Source organism: Callithrix jacchus, chromosome 16, assembly GCF_049354715.1.
Source record: "Callithrix jacchus isolate 240 chromosome 16, calJac240_pri, whole genome shotgun sequence".
In the NCBI taxonomy this organism is placed as follows: domain Eukaryota; kingdom Metazoa; phylum Chordata; class Mammalia; order Primates; family Cebidae; genus Callithrix; species Callithrix jacchus.
Genome location: NC_133517.1, coordinates 98,302,768 through 98,321,741, shown reverse-complemented (window position 1 = coordinate 98,321,741; position 18,974 = coordinate 98,302,768). Strand labels below are relative to the sequence as shown.

Here is an 18,974-nt window from a genome sequence, read left to right as displayed (position 1 = left end):
TTATATATTTGTAGCCCTGGCTATTACGTAGTTTCATTTGCATTCTCACACTAACAGAGTTAAAAACTAAACTGAAGGTCTGTGGGACTGACACTTGATGCTCTAACCCAGGTTACTGAGCCTTTTATAAAATGCCTTAATATTAATAATAGTATACTGCACAGCAAATTCCAACATGTACCACTGCTTAATTCAGGAAGAAAAAAGGTTTGTTAAGAACCATGAAAATGTGTCTTCAAAATAAATCAGTAAATTATCTTTTTTCCAAAATACTTTTAACTGCTATGATAATTAACATTAGTTTAAATGCCCCTCTCACTCACTTCTCTCCTTAAGATCTGTCTATAATTCTGGGAATGTATTTCAACTGATGAACAAAACTATGAAACAAGACTACTTTGGCTTTGAATCAAGACAACTAGATTCTGGATTTTTTAAAAAAGGCTATTATTTACTGAAAAGTCTTCCAACATGAAGAATCCAACCTAATGAAGGCTTTCTATTTTTATGAATGAAAGCTAAGATGGAAAAGGCTGCCAACCTAATGGCAGGAAGGAGGAAAAGGTGTCAGCATTAATTCAAGCAGGCCAACAAATATAATAGGCCCCAAAACAATGACGCACATACTTCTAACTGTGAAAGATATACATGAGAAGTATGATGGAAGTCAGCTATAGAAAGATTTCTGATAGTGAACTACTATGCATACTCAGAAAACCTGAATTAAGTATAAAATTACAAAAATGATTTTTGATGTAAAGAAATTTCACTACTGTTCAAGTACAAAACAACTTTTACATCATCAAAAGACAACCGGATATATGCATTACTAGTTACCTTAATCAATTTTAACAACTTATTTGAAATCTAACGCTTTATTTATTTCAAGAGGTAAACACTGTTGGGATATCAGTCTTAAATGAAAAGATCATAAATTACATGGTCCACTCTTTGATCCTAAATTTCACTATTAACATCTCTTTTGATATAATCACCCCAACAGTCCCCAGTGCTTACTGACTAAACATCCAAAATTAGGTTATGAATAGAAAGCCCGCACAGTCAAAATAACTTCCTTAGACATCAACATGAGCCATACATAACATATGCTTGAAGTACAATATCTTATTTTAAAATGTAGATTAATCAATTTTTCAGCATAAACTTCTAAATAAATGACATCTTAAAAAGAGCAAACTGCTATGAGGAGAGTGTGTGCTTCTTGGAATTCTTTTTGTAAGCCATTTTTCTTTGGCCATGTGCTTTAAACATCTTAATAAATTATAACATGTTGACAAGAAACCACACACTGCACCTGTGCTTTCTATCTTAATTAATCCAATAAGTACAGACCTGCTCACTTTAATTTGTAAAGGAAATGATGATATGAGTTTTAACGTAAGGTACTAATTACCTAAATAAGCAGAATTAGCTTAATGTTTCAATAGACTTTGCCTAGATACAACCACCAAATAAAAATTTCAGAAATTATGGAAGCCTTAAACAGCACATTTAGGAATAACAAAGTAAAACACTCATTCTACCTGAGGTGGCCAAGTGGATTAAATTCTACTAAAGAAAAAATTTAAAGAAACCAGTGCAGCAGTTCAGACACTAAAATCTTTGTGGCCTTTACCACAGAATCAATTAAATCTAGTTTAGTTGCTCGGTGACTACATCAACCATTTTCTACTTGTACATAAACACTTAGATTTGAAACAGGTCACTTTCCTTTCAAAACAAAGGTTATGACTGTCTTAAATGCCTCAGTAGACTGATGGTCAAAACCTTATAAAAATTCTACATGGACCTAGACAATCACATGACACAACCGTGCACACGCCACACCATCTGTTGGATGTGACTGCCAGCACAGATTTCGTGAGCTGGCAAAGGACCGAAATAGTCAAGAATTCTGCAAGTATTTCAAAGTGCAGGCTTCTCATTAATTTTAATTTCCTGTTGGCTCTACAAGGAATGACTGAGTAGTGAAAGCACAATGTGCCACATACACTTGAGTTCATGCCATATGTACACCTGTAATCATAAACTCTTATCCAAAGCTATCCACTGCAACATTTGGAATTTTGTGTGTTTATTTCTTCTTTACCCTAGAAGAAATAAATCTGAAATATCTATAGTTATCTTTTCATACGTTGTTAATACTCTTGCAAACATCTGGAAATACTTGACAATAATCATTTAATTAATGCAAAGCTAATCGATGACAATATGCTTAAATACTTCACTCAGCTGAAGTGGTTTCCTCAGTCCACAGAACTGAGGACTGAAGAGAACAAGCAGTTCTTTGACTAAGGAGTACACTACAAATAAAACTATAGCCAGTATCTCTTTTAAAAGCAGAAACATTACCTGCATTTAAACAGACAAAGCAGATTATAACATACTGTTATACTGGTGAAACAAACAAAAAACCGGTAGATGCTGGGGGCTTTCGTAGGCTACTCCAGTTTCTTTATTACTCCTTCACCACTGCTGGCTAGAGAAGGGTGAAAAGACCCTGAGAAAGAAACATTTCTCCAGAACAAGTGAAGAGTCCTAAAATGCCCATGGGCAGCTCCAGCAGCAGGGTTGGTACTTTCTCTGCCAACCCTTTCCTGTTTTCTGATTTTGCAACAGTGACTTTTGTTTTGTTTCCCTGTAACCATACTCACTTGCTAATGCAGGCATCAAAGGTAGGACTGTGGAAAAACTACGAAAGCCCCAGGCAAGTTTATACTTGGAGAACAAGGTTAGTTTTCTTCCCTTCTCTGCCACAATTTTTGAGACTTTTTCTTCAGTGTGACCCTGGAGGGTTCTTGTGTCACTTAGCTCAAAAGAACACCACCAATTGAATAAATATTTAAGAATCAGAGTAATTAAGAAATGTTAACTTACAATTCAGTATGAGTCACAACCAAAAATGGTTGATTTACCTAATTTCTTTTATACTAGTAATTATTGTCAATCCAATTTTTCTTTTTTTAAATTTGGAACCAATGTAGTGGGTTAACAGATGGCTTTTAAAGTTTTTGTTCTTACTCCAAAATCTTTACATTACTCAAAATATATCTATTTAAATATGATACTGTAATTTCTGCAAAACATTATCTACATGCTCTCTATTTAACACTAAACAATCTGGATGCTAAGGCTGTTTGGAAATAATTCTAACAAAAACTGAAACATGAGACTCGTGCTATAATAAACAGATTTGCCTTTTACATTTGTTTTCGAAATCTTCATAGGCACATCCTAAACAGAACTTTTTGTCTGGTAGGGTTAAAAATAATTGGTTCAATTAGTCCAAATACATTTTATCTCCTGTCTTTCTACAATAATCCCCAATTTGGTGACATCATAAATTCTTTTATTATCTCCTTACATTCAGGAACATAACATTGAACGATCCAGAGAAAACCCAAAAGACAAATGCTAATGATTTAAAAGAAAGTACACAAATTCTATTGCATACGGCCTTTAAGATAAGAAATGCTTCCTACCCTGCACATCTGTCTAGCAGGTGCCTTTCTGAATAAGTTTTGTCCTTTAGGAATCTGCTCTGAGTACCTCAAAAGACAATAAAGTGTTCTCTTTCATTTTTTTTTTCTTGAAATCCATTTTCCTCAAGGCAGAAAGATGAAGGCTTCTCTGTCCTGAAAATATGGTCAAAACAACTTTGGCTTATTTTAAGCAACTCCTATAAAATAGACTTGGAAATTACACAAAATATAGTTCTCTTCTAGAAGATGGCCTCGAGATGCATCATGAAAAGGGAAGATAAACACATAAACCTTAGTACGCTTTACACTTTAATGAGGCACATTTTTTAACATTCTGCATCTAATAGATGAGAAAATGAGTAAGACCAGATTTCCCTCATTAACAGCTGGTATTTGCTTTTAGTCCATTTCCCCATTTTGTGAGCAAAGCAGTCCACCCAATCATTTCTGCTGCGCTCCACCTATGCTTCCTCTTTTAACTACTCTCTTTTTGCCCTTCTTACACACTTTTCCTTGTTTTTTTGCCACACTCACTACCACTCTTGGCAATTCTGCTTCCTTTATTCATCTCTTATTTATTTCCATTTCCATTCCCCTCAGTGGCGATTACAAACATTTTCCACTTTCCTCAATGTGATGAGAGGGTTGAGCAGTTCCAGTTGACAGGTGTAATAAATGCAGGAAAAGAAAGAACTGTTCTAGTCACTCCATCTCTCCCACAATTCCCTTCTTAAGCCTATCTGCCCTATATAAGTAAAAAAAAATAAATAAATAACTCTGCAAAAATTGGATCCAGTCATATAATCCCTTGATGTCTCTTTCCTCCTGTGAGAACATTTTCCCTTTTTTTGTTGTTACTATCACCATTTATCAATTCATTTCTCACTTTAACTAATCAAAATAGTACTCTTCAATCTAGTATGTCGGCTATTTCTGTTAATTAATCTTTCCTCCTCATTCTTATTTTTGTTTCTTTTCAATTTTATTTCTGTATTATTTTAAGCCTGTGCCACATAACCGATTTGCCCTCCCTTGAGTCTTCTATCAATCCTACAAGCTATCTTCAAGATTAATATTCTTAAAACACTTTTCATCATGTCATTCGCCAACTTAAAACCTTCAGTGGCTTTCCACTGTCTATTAAATAAACAATCAGATTCTGTAATCTTACACACCTTCCACCCTCTGACCTGGATCTACTTTTCCATTTTATCTCCCGTATTTTTCCAAATGAACTACCATAGACTTGAAGGTCTCTACCTCATTGCCACTCAATATACATTGTACTTTCCTACCTCTAAGCTTTTTACTACACATCATTCCTTGTAGTGCCTGCCTTCTCTCTTTCTGCTATCCATCTATCAATGCTTAGACAAAGTCCTCTTCCACATTATAATTTCATTTACAACTCCAGCCTTCACCAAATCTCCCTCTTATTCAAAATTACATGTCAATGTCTGAATTATTGTTCTGTTATAATTTATCATTTCATTAATTCATACCTTGTCTTAATAAACCAGTATAATTTATTTTTACCCAAAGTGCCTAGCACAATCCAAAGCAGAAAGTAGAATATTTGTTGAATTAGCTCTTAATGTTTTCTAACAAATTTTGTAATTTCCATATGAAATGACTACAAAATCTATGAGGGGCTAAAAATGTTTCCGCAAGTTTACTTTCAGGAGTTAGCCACTGGAAAAATAGATTCATAAAACTAGAATGAGTCTAAGACAAAGAATAGAAGGCTACATGTCAAAAATTGTGTGTATGTGAAAAATTTAAAAGTAGAGTAGTGCAATGGTCATTATCAAAATCATTAATGAACTGTAAATTCCTAAACTCAATATTCTAATTTCTGTTGAACTTTAATTACCATTCTTTCTACTAGATTATTTGTAAAATGGATTGTAGTAATTCCTTCCATCTGATAGCACCCTTTGTCATGTGACTTCGCTGCTCCTTCCATCATGAGGTGACATTTGTTTCCATACCCCTTGAATTAGGACTAGACTTGTGACATATTTTGACAACAGACTATGGCAATAGTGACACTGTGCAAATTCTTTCCCATCTTCTCTTATACATTTATGTTTTTATGAAAAAAATGCCTAACACAAAATTAACCATTTTCAAGTGTTTAGTTAAGGGGCATTATGTACATTCACACTCTCATACAAGCATCACTACCATCCATTTCTGGAACATTTTTCACCTTGCAAAGTGGAAAACTCTGTACCCATCAAACAGTAACTCCCTATTTCCCACCCATGAGAACCAACATTTTACTTTCCACCTCCATGAATTTGACTATTATAGGTAACTCATATAAGTAGAATCATATAGCATTTGTCCTTTTGTGACCTGGCTTATTGTACTTAGTATAATGTCTTTGATGCTCATCCGTGTTGTAGCATATTGCACAATTTCTTTCCTAAGGCTGAATAATATTCTATTTTACATATTACAGTATTTTGTTTATCCATTAATCCATCAGTGGACACTTAGGTTGCTTCTATCTTTTTATCATTGTGAATAATGGTGCCATGAACATGGGTGTACTATTATCTCTTTGAGGCCCTGCTTTCCCTTTTTTGGTATACACCCAGAGGCAGAATTGCTGGATTATATAATAATCCTATATTAATTTTTTTGAGGAACCACCATACTGCTTTCCATAGTGACTGTATCATACTCTCACCAGCAGGTACACAAGGAAAGGTTCCAATTTCTCTACATATTCACCAACACTTGTCATTTTCTGTGTTTGTTTTTTGACAATAGTCATTTGAATGTGTGTATTACCTTATGATTTTGATATGCATTTCTCTAATGATTAGTGATAAGTATTGAATGTTTACATGTGCTTGTTAGCCATGTTTATCTTCTTTGGAGGAATATCTATTTAAGTTCTTTGCTGCTTTCTTCTTTCTTTCCTTCTTTCTCTTTCTCCTTCCTCCTCCCTTCCCCTCCCTTCCCTCCCTCCCCTCCCCTCCCTTCCCTCCCTTCCCTTGCCTTCCCTTACCTTCCCTCTTCTTTTCCAAATGGTAAAGACCAATGACTCAATGAAGAAATTATGCCAACCAAAGGGCAAAACAACAACCAGTAACACAATGGCAGAATCAAATTCACACATAACAATATTAACATTAAATGTAAATGGACTAAATGTCCCAATCAAAAGACACAGACTGGCAAATTGGATAAAAACCCAAGAACCATCAGTGTGTTGTATTTGGGAGACCCATCTCACGTGCAAAGACACACACAGACAAAAATAAAGGGATGGAAGAAGATTTACCAAGCAAATGAAGAGCAAAAAAAGAAAGCAGCGGTGGCAATCCTAGTCTCTGATAAAACAGACTTTAAACCAACAAAAATCAAAAGAGACAAAGAAGGGCATAATATAATGGTAAAAGGATCAATACAACAAGAAGAGCTAACTATTCTAAATATATATGCAACCAATACAGGAGCACCCAAATACATAAAGCAAGTGCTTAATGACCTACAAAGAGACTTAGACTCCCACACAATAATAGTGGGAGACTTTACCACTCCACTGTCAATATTAGACAGATCAACGAGACAGAAAATAAACAAGGAAATCCAGAACTTGAAAGCAGATCTGGACCAAGCAAACTTAACAGACATTTACAGAACTCTCAACCCCAAATCCATAGAATATACGTTTTTCTCAGCACCACATCATACCTACTCTAAAACTGACCATATAATTGGAAGTAAATCACTCCTCAGCAAATGCAAAAGAACAGAAATCATAAACAGTCTCTCAGACCTCAGTGCAATCAAATTAGAACTCAGGACTAAGAAACTAACTCAAAACCACACAACTTCATGGACAATGAACAACTGGCTCCTGAATGTCAACTGGATAAACAATGAAATGAAGGTAGAAATAAAGATGTTCTTTGATACCAACAAGAACGAAGACACAACATACGAGAATATCTGGGACACATTTAAAGCAGTGTCTAGAGGGAAATTCATAGCAATAAATGCCCACATGAGGAGCAAGGAAAGGTCTAAAATCGACACCCTATCATCAAAATTGAAAGAGTTAGAAGAGCAAGATAAAAAAACTCAAAAGCTAGCAGAAGACAATAAATAGCTAAGATCAGAGCAGAACTGAAAGAGATAGAGACTCAAAAAAAACCCTTCAAAAATCAAAGGAGCTGGTTTTTTGAAAAGATCAACAAAATAGATAGACTGCTAGCTAAATTAATAAAAAAGAAAAGAGAGAAAAAGCAAATAGATGCAATAAAAATGATAAAGGGGATATCACCACCGATTCCACAGGAAAAAAAAAAACTACCATGAGAGATTATTACAAACAACTCTATCCACACAAACCAGTAAATCTGGAAGAAATGGATAAATTCCTGGACACTTGCACTTTCCCAGGACTACACCAGGAAGAAGTTGAAACCCTGAATAGACCAATAACAAGTGCTGACATTGAGGCAGCAATTAAGAGCCTACCAACTAAAGAAAGCCTAGGTCCAGACAGATTTACAGCCAAATTCTACCAGACGTACAAAGACGAGCTGGTTTTTCCTTCTGAAATGATTCCAAACAATACAAAAAGAGGGAATCCTCCCCAGCTTATTTTATGAGACCAACATCATCCTAACACCAAAACCGGCAGATATACAAATAAAAAAGAAAACTTCAGGCCAATATCCATGATGAACACAGATGCAAAAATCAATAAAATGCATTCAGCAAACCGAATGCAACAGCAAAGTAAAATGCTTATTCATCATGATCAAGTAGGTTTCATCTGGGGATGCAAGGCTGGTTCAACATAAGCAATCTATAAATGTAATCCATCACATAAACAAAACCAAAGACAAAAACCACATGATTATCTCAACAGATGCAGAAAAGGCCTTCGACAAAATTCAACAGCACTTTATGCTAAAAACCCTCAATAAACTAGGTATCGATGAAATGTTTCACAAAATAATAAAAGCTATTTACGACAAACCAACAGCCAATATCATATTGAATGGGCAAAAACTGGAAGCATTCCCTTTAAAATCTGGCACTAGACAAGGATGCCCTCTCTCACCACTCCTATTCAACGTAGTATTGGAAGTTCTAGTCAGAGCAATCAGGCAAGAAAAAGAAAAAAGGGTATTCAATTAGGAAAAGAGGAAGTCAAACTGTCTCTATTCGCAGATGACATGATTGTATATTTAGAAGACCCCATCGTCTCAGCCCCAAATCTCCTGAAACTGATAACCAACTTCAGCAAAGTCTCAGGATACAAAATCGATGTGCAGAAATCATAAGCATTTCTATACACCAATAACAGACTTAAAGGAAGCCAAATCAAGAATGAACTGCCATTCACAATTACTACAAAGAGAATAAAATACCCGGGAATACAACTAACAAAGGATGTAAAGGACCTCTTCAAGGAGAACTACAAACCACTGCTCCATGAACTAAGAGAGGACGCAAACAGATGGAAAAATATTCCATGCTCATGGTTGGGAAGAATCAACATCATGAAAATGGCCATACTGCCCAAAGTAATTTATAGATTCAATGCTATCCCCAACAAGCTAACAATGACCTTCTTCAAAAAACTGGAAAAAACCACTTCAAACTTCATATGGAACCAAAAGAAAGCCCGCATAGCCAAAACAATCCTAAGCAAAAAGAACAAAGCTGGAGGCATCATGCTGCCTGACTTCAAACTATACTACAAGGCCACAGTAATCAAAACAGCATGGCACTGGTACCAAAACAGAGACATAGACCAATGGAACAAAACAGAGGTCTCAGAAGCAACACCACACATCTACAGTCATCTGATCTTTGACAAACCTGAGAAAAACAAGCAATGGGGAAAGGATTTCCTGTTTAATAAATGGTGTTGGGAAAACTGGCTAGCCATGTGCAGAAAGCAGAAACTGGACCCCTTCCTGACACCTTACACTAAAATTAACTCCAGATGGATTAAAGATCTAAAAACATAAGGCCTAACACCATAAAAACCCTAGAAGAAAACCTAGGCAAAACCATTCAGGACATAGACATAGGCAAGGACTTCATGGTTAAAACACCAAAAGCAATGACAACAAAAGCCAAAATAGACAAATGGGATGTAATTAAACTCCAGAGCTTCTGCACAGCAAAAGAAACAATATTAGAGTGAACTGGCAACCAAGAGAAAATTTTTACAATCTACCCATCTGACAAAGGGCTAATATCCAGAATCTACAAATAACTAAAACAGATTTACAAGAAAAAAACAAACCCATTCAGAAGTGGGCAAAGGATATGAACAGACACTTTACAAAAGAAGACATCTATGAGGCCAACAAGCATATGAAAAAATGCTCGCAAATCAAAACCACATTGAGATACCATCTCACGCCAGTTAGAATGGTGATCATTAAAAAATCTGGAGACAACAGATACTGGAGAGGATGTGGAGAAATAGGAAAGCTTTTACACTGTTGGTGGGAGTGTAAATTAGTTCAACCATTGTGGAAGACAGTGTGGCAATTCCTCAAAGACCTAGAAACAGAAATACCATTTGACACAGCAATCCCATTACCCAAAGAATTATAAATTGTTCTATTATAAAGACACATGCACACGTATCTTCACTGCAGCACTGTTTTCAATAGCAAAGACTTGGAACCGACCGAAATGTCCATCATTGATAGACTGGATAAAGAAAATGTGGCACATATACAGCATGGAAAACTACGCAGCCATCAAAAACGATGAGTTCGTGTCCTTCATAGGGATATGGATGAATCTGGAAACCATCATTCTCAGCAAACTGACACAAGAACAGAAAACCAAACACTGCATGTTCTCACTTATAGGTGAGTGTTGAACAATTAGAACACGTGGACACAGGGTGGGGAGCATCACCACACTGTGGTCAGTTCAGGGCGGGGTGGGGAGGGATAATGTGGGGAGAAATACCAGATATAGGTTATGCGGGGATGAAGGCAGCAAACCACCTTGTCATCTATGTACCTATGCAACAATTCTGCTTGATGGGGACATGTACCCCAGAACCTAACGTACAATAAAAAAATCTTATAATCTATAAATATGAAAAGTCTTTTCATGTATCAATGTCTAATTTCTTTCACCCACATTTTTGCAGTTTTCTGTGTAGAAGTCTTTTACCTACTTGATTAAAAGTAGGTAAAGTATCCTGAGTATTCCTAAGTATATCATTCTTTTGGATGCTATTGTCAATGGACACTGTGCAGATTCTAAGGTGACATCAAGAGGCCTTACAACCTTGTTCTCTTCCTCTTCAAAGGCTACTACCGCCATATAAAACCCCCGGCTTGCCTGATGAGATCATATGACCTAGCCAATAGTCAGCACAATTGCCAACACATTTGTTGTAATTTTAGAGAAACTGTTCAGCCCCAGCTAGCAGATGACTTCAGTCACTTAAGAATCCCCAGGTGAGCCCAGCAGCAGAACCACTTAGATGAACCTAGACAAACTATCAACCCACAAAATTGTTGTTATTTTAATCCATTAAGTTTTGGGGTGTAGAAAGATTAACTGAAGCAAAATTAAATTATTTTCTTTTGCCATTTCATAACCATGATAATTTATTCATTACTTTGTAGCTCATTTCAAACAGCTTCTCAGAGCCCATTAAGATGTATTCCATGCTATTCAGCCATAACAACATGGATGGAACTGGAGGCCATTATCTTAAGTGAAACAACTCAGAAACAGCAAAGTCAAACACTGAATGTTCTCATTTATAAATAGGAGCTAAATAATGTGTATGCATGGATGCAGAGTGTGGAATAATAGACAACAGAAACTTGAAAGAGTGAAAAGGAAAGAAGGGAGTGAGGGATGAGAAATTACCTAACGGGTACAATGCAGATTATTTGGGTAATGGTTACACTAAAAGCCCAGACTTCACCATGATGCAATATATCCATGTAAATTTTAAAAACTGCACTTGTACCCTTAAATTTATGCCAAAAAAAAGATTTATTCCAACTGACAAGATAGAACTCTTTGAGGCTACACTCTACATTATTCATTACATTCATGAATAATTTAAAGCTTAAATGTCAGCATTCTAAATAATTTATAATTTTTTAAAAAGTAGATAGCTTAAAATAAAATCTTATTAGAACTAAAGAGAAATTGATTTTATTTTTCTAATTGATTACTATGATATTGAAAAAATATAAAGTAGAGATTACAATGATGTTTGCAGGCTAACCTGTGAATTACACTGCTAATATTTGCTGGCAATTAGTACTAAATTTATTGGGGATAGATAATAATCTGATTATTTTAAAAATCATAATACTGAGGGAAAAGGTACTTTAAATATTTATCATCTCAAAGAATTTAGAGTCATGTTGTTCAAGCAAAATGGCTTAACATTACTTAAACATTCCTAAATTAAAAAGTATATATTTGCATATATCTAAAATTATATTTACTTATACATATATTTATCAATAAATAAAACTATAAAAGATAATGAAGTTATTTCGTTTGAGGAAAAAAATCTTCCAGAACAATATACAAAAGTAACACTATTATTTAAAATGTGCTAAAGTAAAAAATAACTCCTTAATATTTTCACTCCATTAAATAACTCGTTTTGAGAATTTATTCCCTCAAGCTCTGGAAATAGCTACTTTATAACAGCTTATCTGTATTTTATGCATTCTTTCAAACAAGTAAGAAGAACCAGGGTAGAAGAAATAAAGAGAAGATGTAACAAAATAAGTGATAAGGCAGTTTTATGCTGAGGTTTATATGCTACCTAGGTACAGAATATGACTATTATTTCTGAAAAACCAAGTGGAATTAACAATTACTCAAATAGCAACTAACTCACATACTTTCAAAGTTGAAGCAAATTCTCAAGCTATATATCATAAATACCTTAGCATCAATAATTTTGGTAATTTTGGTTTACTGACTCTCAGAAGTATCTCATACTTGCATTAATGAAAACATCTTTTGAAAAGTTGTCATTTTAAAGAGTCTTGAATATTTGTTGAAATTTGAGCTATGATTTAACTATGAAAAATTGTTTCTTTGCAAGTACATTTCTATAAGCAAGCTCCAATTTCACAATTCCTCTATCCACGTATATGGCTGTATAAAGAATATTAATATATGGCCTACAATTGTATACACATACACATGGTTCCTACACATATGAACTATGCTTCTCAATTTGATGATAAAATACAGAAGGGGAAAACATAAATGGAAGAATTAAAATGTACTTACAAAGTCAAAGTCTCCATCTTGAGGGACTTTCCAGTTATCAGGAAAAACGTTTTTGGACATCGGGAAGGGTTCGTGCATGTTCTGGTTACAGTTTTCGTGACTCTTATTCTTGAAGTCTTGCTTATCAAAGTAGTCCATGAAAGATGGTCTTTGTACCTGTGGTGAGGTTGCATTTCCTTAGGTAAACAAAGAGCACAGGAAGGTATAAGTTCTTACATTTATGGAATTATTTTCACTGAAGTACGATTTTTTTATAAAGCCATATAAGAAATTTGCACTGGTCAGATTCAAGGCCAACATAATTAATTTCATAAAGAACAAAGCGAAATAAAATAAGATTTTAAAAATATCCAGACCAAATAAAAATTAAGCAGATGATTAGGCAAAGGTCTGGAATGTTCAGATTGTAGAAAAATTTAGAATATTAGTTGAATCATTATCATAATTTCATTAAAAATCATTTCAGCTGTATTTCAAATTTCTCAAAGTTAATTTTAAACACCCAAGTGTTTTTGGTGGGTTTTTTTCTTTACATTTAAGCCCGTGTTGTTATTGTTGTCATACATTTTCAGCTGTAAGAAATTGAGGACTTGGCTAGGCATGGTGGCTCAGAGCCTGTAACCTCAGAACTTTAGGAGGCTAAAGTGGAAGGGGTGCTTGAGGCCAGGAGTTCAAAACCAGCCTGAGCAACACAGTGAGACTCTCTCTATAAAAATACAAAAAATTAGCCAGGTGTGGTGGCACACATCTGTAGTCCTAGCTACTTCAGAGGCTGAGGTGGGAGGATCACTTGAGCCCGGGAGGTGAAGGCTGCAGTGAGCCATGATTGTGCCACTGAACTCCAGCCTGAGCAACAGAGCAAGACCCTGTCCAAATTTAAACTATATATATACAATTTTAAATATATATATGAAATGTATATCATATATATATATGAAATATATAAAATTTTTCAAGATTAAAAAATAAATAAGGACTTACCTAGCTTCCTCTTACATCTATCTGACTGCTTCCTCTTAACAGCCAGATTAAAAATGTAGTTATTCCAAATATTTATTCCCCACTTTAGTCATTCAGTATCAAAAATGAGGAGCCACTGAAAGATTCTGAGCAGAATGACATGTTTTGGTTTGTATTGAGAAAGGTCACTATGTTGACCATATGGAAATTAAAATCAAAACCATGAGAGTAGAAGCAAGGAGACTAATTTGGAGGCTACTTCAATGGCCTAAGCAAGAAATGATTAGAAGCTAAACTAAGACAGTTGCAATGATAAACAGAGAAACGGGGTTATAGTTAAACAACTGTATTGAGAAGTAGAATTAAAAAGAACTAATAATCAGTTTGCTGTGGCGAGAAGGGAGGAGTCCGAGTTAATTCTCAACTTTATTACTTTGGGGATTGAGTAAAAGTCCTAGAGCTCCAAATAAATGTCCCAGAGACCACCAAGAAGGCATTTCCTGTATAATTCTCCAGATAGAAAGTAAGCTACTTTTTTTCCTTTCTTCTGAGACAGAGTTTTGCTCTTGGTTGCTTAGGCTGGAGTGCAATGGCACGATCTTGGCTCACTGCAACTTCTACCTTCCGGGTTCAAACGATTCTCCTGCCTCAGCCTCCCGAGCAGCTTGGATTACAGGCATGTACCACCACGCTTGGCTAATTTTGTATTTTTGGTAGAGAAAGGGTTTCTCCTTGTTGGTCAGTCAGTAAGCTACTTTCTTAAAAAAATTCTTTTGGGGGAGTATACCTCCCCACAAGGGAGCCTGCAGGGCAACTGCAAGTTACAAAAAGTATTTTTTAAATGTGAAATTGAAATCTTTCCCTCTGTAATTGTATACTCATGTTCTAAATAAATTCTTCTTTCATATAAGTGTCCCTCAAATATCTGAAGACAGAGATAATGGCTCCTGTCTTGGCTGTTTTTAATATGAAATATCCCCAGTTCCTTTCATAGAATATATGTTTCAGACTCATCACCAACTTGTTTACTTGCCCATGGAGACATTCTAGTCTCACTGTTCCTCTAAAAAGAGAGATAATATTCATAACAGTCATCTGGCCAATCTAGATTAAATTTGTAATAAATGGAGGTTGCAGTTTAAAACTACAGTTACTACTATGACAACTAAGTAACACTGTTACCTGAGATGAGCTGTAAGGTCATTGTGGTCAAAAGAATGCATGCTAAGACTTAGTTTTACTCCTTGGAAACATGAGGTAAATCTAACTTCCATATCTAACTTTGCTTGCCTACTTTATGTGGCAAACCAGAGAGTCTGGAATTTTAAACAAACTTCAAAAACCAAAATAGTGGGGTGAAGGAGAGAGAACTGTCAGGTAAGCATCCTATCTCTTTTTCCTTTCTTCCTACTTTTGGATCTCTATGTGTATTATTTGACAGACTGGAAGCCTAGGTGAGATCCCTTAGGTAAGAATATGAGAGAGTGGTAATGGTATTATTACTCATTCATTTCAAAAAAATCTGTCTCATTGCCTTAAGATAAAATGATTTTCCACATCAAAACAAAGGTTTTATTGACTTCACCTTGATTATGTGTTTTAAAAGAGTTTTTTATAAGATAAAATTTACCATCTTACTTCTGGATATATACCCGAATTGAAAGCAGGGTCTTGAAAAGATATCTGTACACCCATGTCTATTGGAGCATCATTCATAAAAGCTAAAACATGGAAGTAAACAAAGTTCCATTAGCAGATGAATAGATAAGCAAAATGTGAGGAAGGAAATTCTGACACATGCTACAACATGGATGAACCTTGAGGACATTATGCTATATGAAATAACCTAGTAACAAAAGAACAAAATACAGCATGATTCCACTTATGTCAGGCACTTAGAGAAGTCAAAATCACAGACACAGAAAACAGAATGGTGGTTGCTAGAGACTAAGGGGAGTGAAAAAATGGGGAGTCACTGTTTAATGGGTACAGTGATTGAGTTTTACAAGATGAAAAGAGTTATGGAAATTGAGTTATTGAAAAGAGTTACGGCTGCACAACACTTTGAAAGTGTTTAAGATTAAGACCACTAAACTGGATACAGGCATATTTTGCAGTTATTACAGGTTTGGTTCCAGACCACTGCAATAACAGGAATATCACAATAATGTAAGCCACATAACTATTTTGGTTTCCCAGTACACATAAAAGTTATGGGTTTTTTTTTTTTCTTTTTTCTTTCACAATGTCAATTGTCTTAAAAAAAATTTTAACTTTTTAGTTCAGGGGTACATGTGCAGGTTTGTTACATAAGTAAACTTGTGTCGTGGGGGGTCTGTTGTACAGATTATTTTATCACCCAGGTATTAAGCCTGGTGCCCATTTGTTTTTCCTGATCCTCTCCCTCCTCCCACTCTCCACTCTCTGAAAAGCCCAAGTGTGTGTTCCCCTTTGTATGTCCATGTGTTCTCATCATTTAGCTCCCACTTATAAGTGAGAACATGCAGTATTTGGTTTTCTAAAAGTTATTTTAAGGACTGACATCAGAAAGATGGCTGACTAGAGAAGCCTGGCACTGGTACACCCTCAACAAAAAAAGGACCAAGGCAACAGATAAAGAGCTAAGATTTGACTGGAGTGTCAGCAGGAAAATGCTGGAGAATACTGAGTGTGCAGAGAGGCACGTGTGCTGCTTAGAAGTCCAGGTTGGGATGATTTCTCAACACCCCGGTGAAGTCTGCTGTATCAGTTAACTCTTCCTTTCATGAAAGATTTCTCTGTAGCATAGGATGCTGTTTCATAACATTTTACCTGCAGCAGTGTCTCTCAAAATTGGAGTCAATCCTCTCAAACTCTGCCACTGCTTTATCAACTAAGTTTATGGAAAATTCTATTTCAACAATGTTCACAGCATCTTCAAAAGGAATAGATTCCGTCTCAAGAAACCATTTTCTTTGCTCATCCATAAGAAGCAACTCTTCTTCTGTTCGAGTTTAATCATGAGATTGCAGCAATTCAGTCACATCTTCTGGCTGCACTTCCAAGTCTAATTCTTTTACTATTTCCACCATACTTGCAGTTACTGCCTCCACTGAAGTCTTTAATCCCTCAAAGTCATCCATGAGGGTTGGAATGGACTTCCAAACTCCTGTTAATGCTGACTTTTTTTTAACCTCTTCCTATGAATCACCAATGTTATTAATAACATTAAGAATGGTGAATCCTTTCCAGAAGGTTTTCAATTTACTTGGCCCACATCCATCAGAGCAATCACTATTTATGGCAGATATTGCCTTATAAAATGTATTTCTTAATAATAAGACTTGAAAGTCTAAAATACTCCTGGATCTATGGGCTACAAAATGGATGCTGTGTTAGCAGGCATGAAAACAACATTAATCTCCTTGTACATTTCCATCAGAGCCCTTGGGTGACCAGGTGCACTGTCAATGCACAATAACAGTCTAAAGAGAATCTTTTTTTCTCAGCAGCAGGTCTCAACAGTGGACTTAAAATATTCAGCAAACCATGGTGTAAACAAATGTGCTGCCATCCAGGTTTCATTGTTCCACTTATAGAGCACAGGCAGAGTAGAATTAGCATAATTTTAAGGGCCCTAGGATTTTCAAAATGGTAAATGAGCACTGGCTTCAACTTAGTCACCACCACCAGCCTGTCCTTTAAAACTCTGAAGCCAAGCATTGACTTCTCCTCTGTAGCTAGGAAAGCCTTAGATGACATCTTCCAATAGAAAACGGTTTCTTCTGTATTGAAATTCTGTTTAGTGCAGCCACTGTCATCAATTATCTTAGCTACATCTTCTGGACAACTTGCTGCAGCTTCTCCATCAGTACTTGCTGCTTCACCTTGTACTTTTATGGTATGGAGAGAGCTTCTTTCCTCAAACATCATGAACCAACCTATGCTAGCTTCAAACTTTTCTTCTGCAGCTTCCTCACCTCTTTCAGCCTTTACAGAATTGAAGAGAGTCAGAGCCGTGCTCTGGATTAGACTTTGGCTTAAGGAAATACTGTGGCTGATTTAATCTTCTACCCATACCACACAAACTTTCTCCACATCAGAAAGGGAAAGGCTGTTTCACTTTTTTATCATTTACGTGTTCACTGGAGCGTAACTTTTAATTTCCTTTAAAAACTTTTTCTTTATATTCACAACTTGGCTGTTCAGTGCAAGAGGCCTAGCTTTCACCCAGTTTCAGCTTTCAATATGCCTTCCTCACTAAGTTTAATCATTTCTAGCTATTGATTTAAAGTAAAAGATGTGTGACTCTTCCTTTCACTTTAACACTTAGAGGCCATTGTAGGGTTACCAATGGGCCTAATTTCAATATTGTGATGTCTCAGAGAACAGGGAGGCCTGAGGAGAGGGAGAGAGACAGGGTAATGACTGCTGGTAGGGCAGTCAGAACACATACTTACTGCATTTATCAATTAAATTGGCCATCTTATATGGGCACAGTCTGTGGTGCCCCAAAACACTTACAATAGTAACACCAAAGACCACTGATTATAGATCACTGTAACAGATATAAGAATGATGAAAAGGTTTGAAATATTGTGAAAAGTACCAAACTGGTACCAAACTGTGGCACAGAAACACAAAGTGAGCACATAACATTGGAAAAATAGCTCCAATAGACTTGCTTGATACAAGTTACTATAAATTTTCAATCTGTAAAAAACACAATGTTTGTGAAGCACAAAAAAGCAAATCACAATAATGAAGTATGCTTATGTTTAAAAATGGTTAACATGAATTTTAAGTTATATGTATTTTACTACAATAAAAATTTTTAAATTATCATCTTAACCATTTTTGAATGTGCAGTTCAGTAGCATAAAGTACTGTATGACCAATCTCCAGAACTTTCCTCTTGCAAAGTGGAGACTCTTATACCCATTAAATAACCTGCCATTTCTCCCACTTCTAGCAACCACCATTTTACTTTCTGTTGTTATGAGTCTTACTACTCTAGATACTTCATATAAGTGGAATCCATTAAAGTGTTTGTTTTTTATGACTGGCTTATTTCACTTAAGATAATGACCTCAAGGTTCATTCATGTTCTGGCATGTATCAGAATGTCCTTCCTTTTCAAGGATAAATAACATTCAATTCTATATATATATTACATTTTGCTTATCCACTCGTCTGTCAATGAACACTTGGGTTTTTTCCACTTTTGTTGAATAATGCTCC

The 18,974-nt window shown here is 35.6% G+C and overlaps 1 protein-coding gene across 7 annotated transcripts in view; it reads right to left on the bottom strand.

Moving 5' to 3' along the window:
• STK3 (serine/threonine kinase 3) overlaps window positions 1-18,974 on the bottom strand; it is a 352,806-nt gene that overhangs the window by 64,932 nt on the left and 268,900 nt on the right. For 4 of the 7 annotated variants that reach the window (XR_008477026.2, XM_078353476.1, XM_002759362.7 and 1 more), the window contains one exon: window positions 12,795-12,970. Coding sequence is in view for 4 of the 7 variants with exons in the window: in XM_078353476.1 (XP_078209602.1) it covers window positions 12,795-12,970 (176 nt within the window). In the remaining 3 variants the exon portion in view is untranslated. Of the gene's footprint in view, window positions 1-12,794; window positions 12,971-15,392; window positions 15,476-18,974 lie in introns of all 7 variants that reach the window. The other 3 variants (XR_013528197.1, XR_013528198.1, XM_035277381.3) reach the window with 1 other exon arrangement.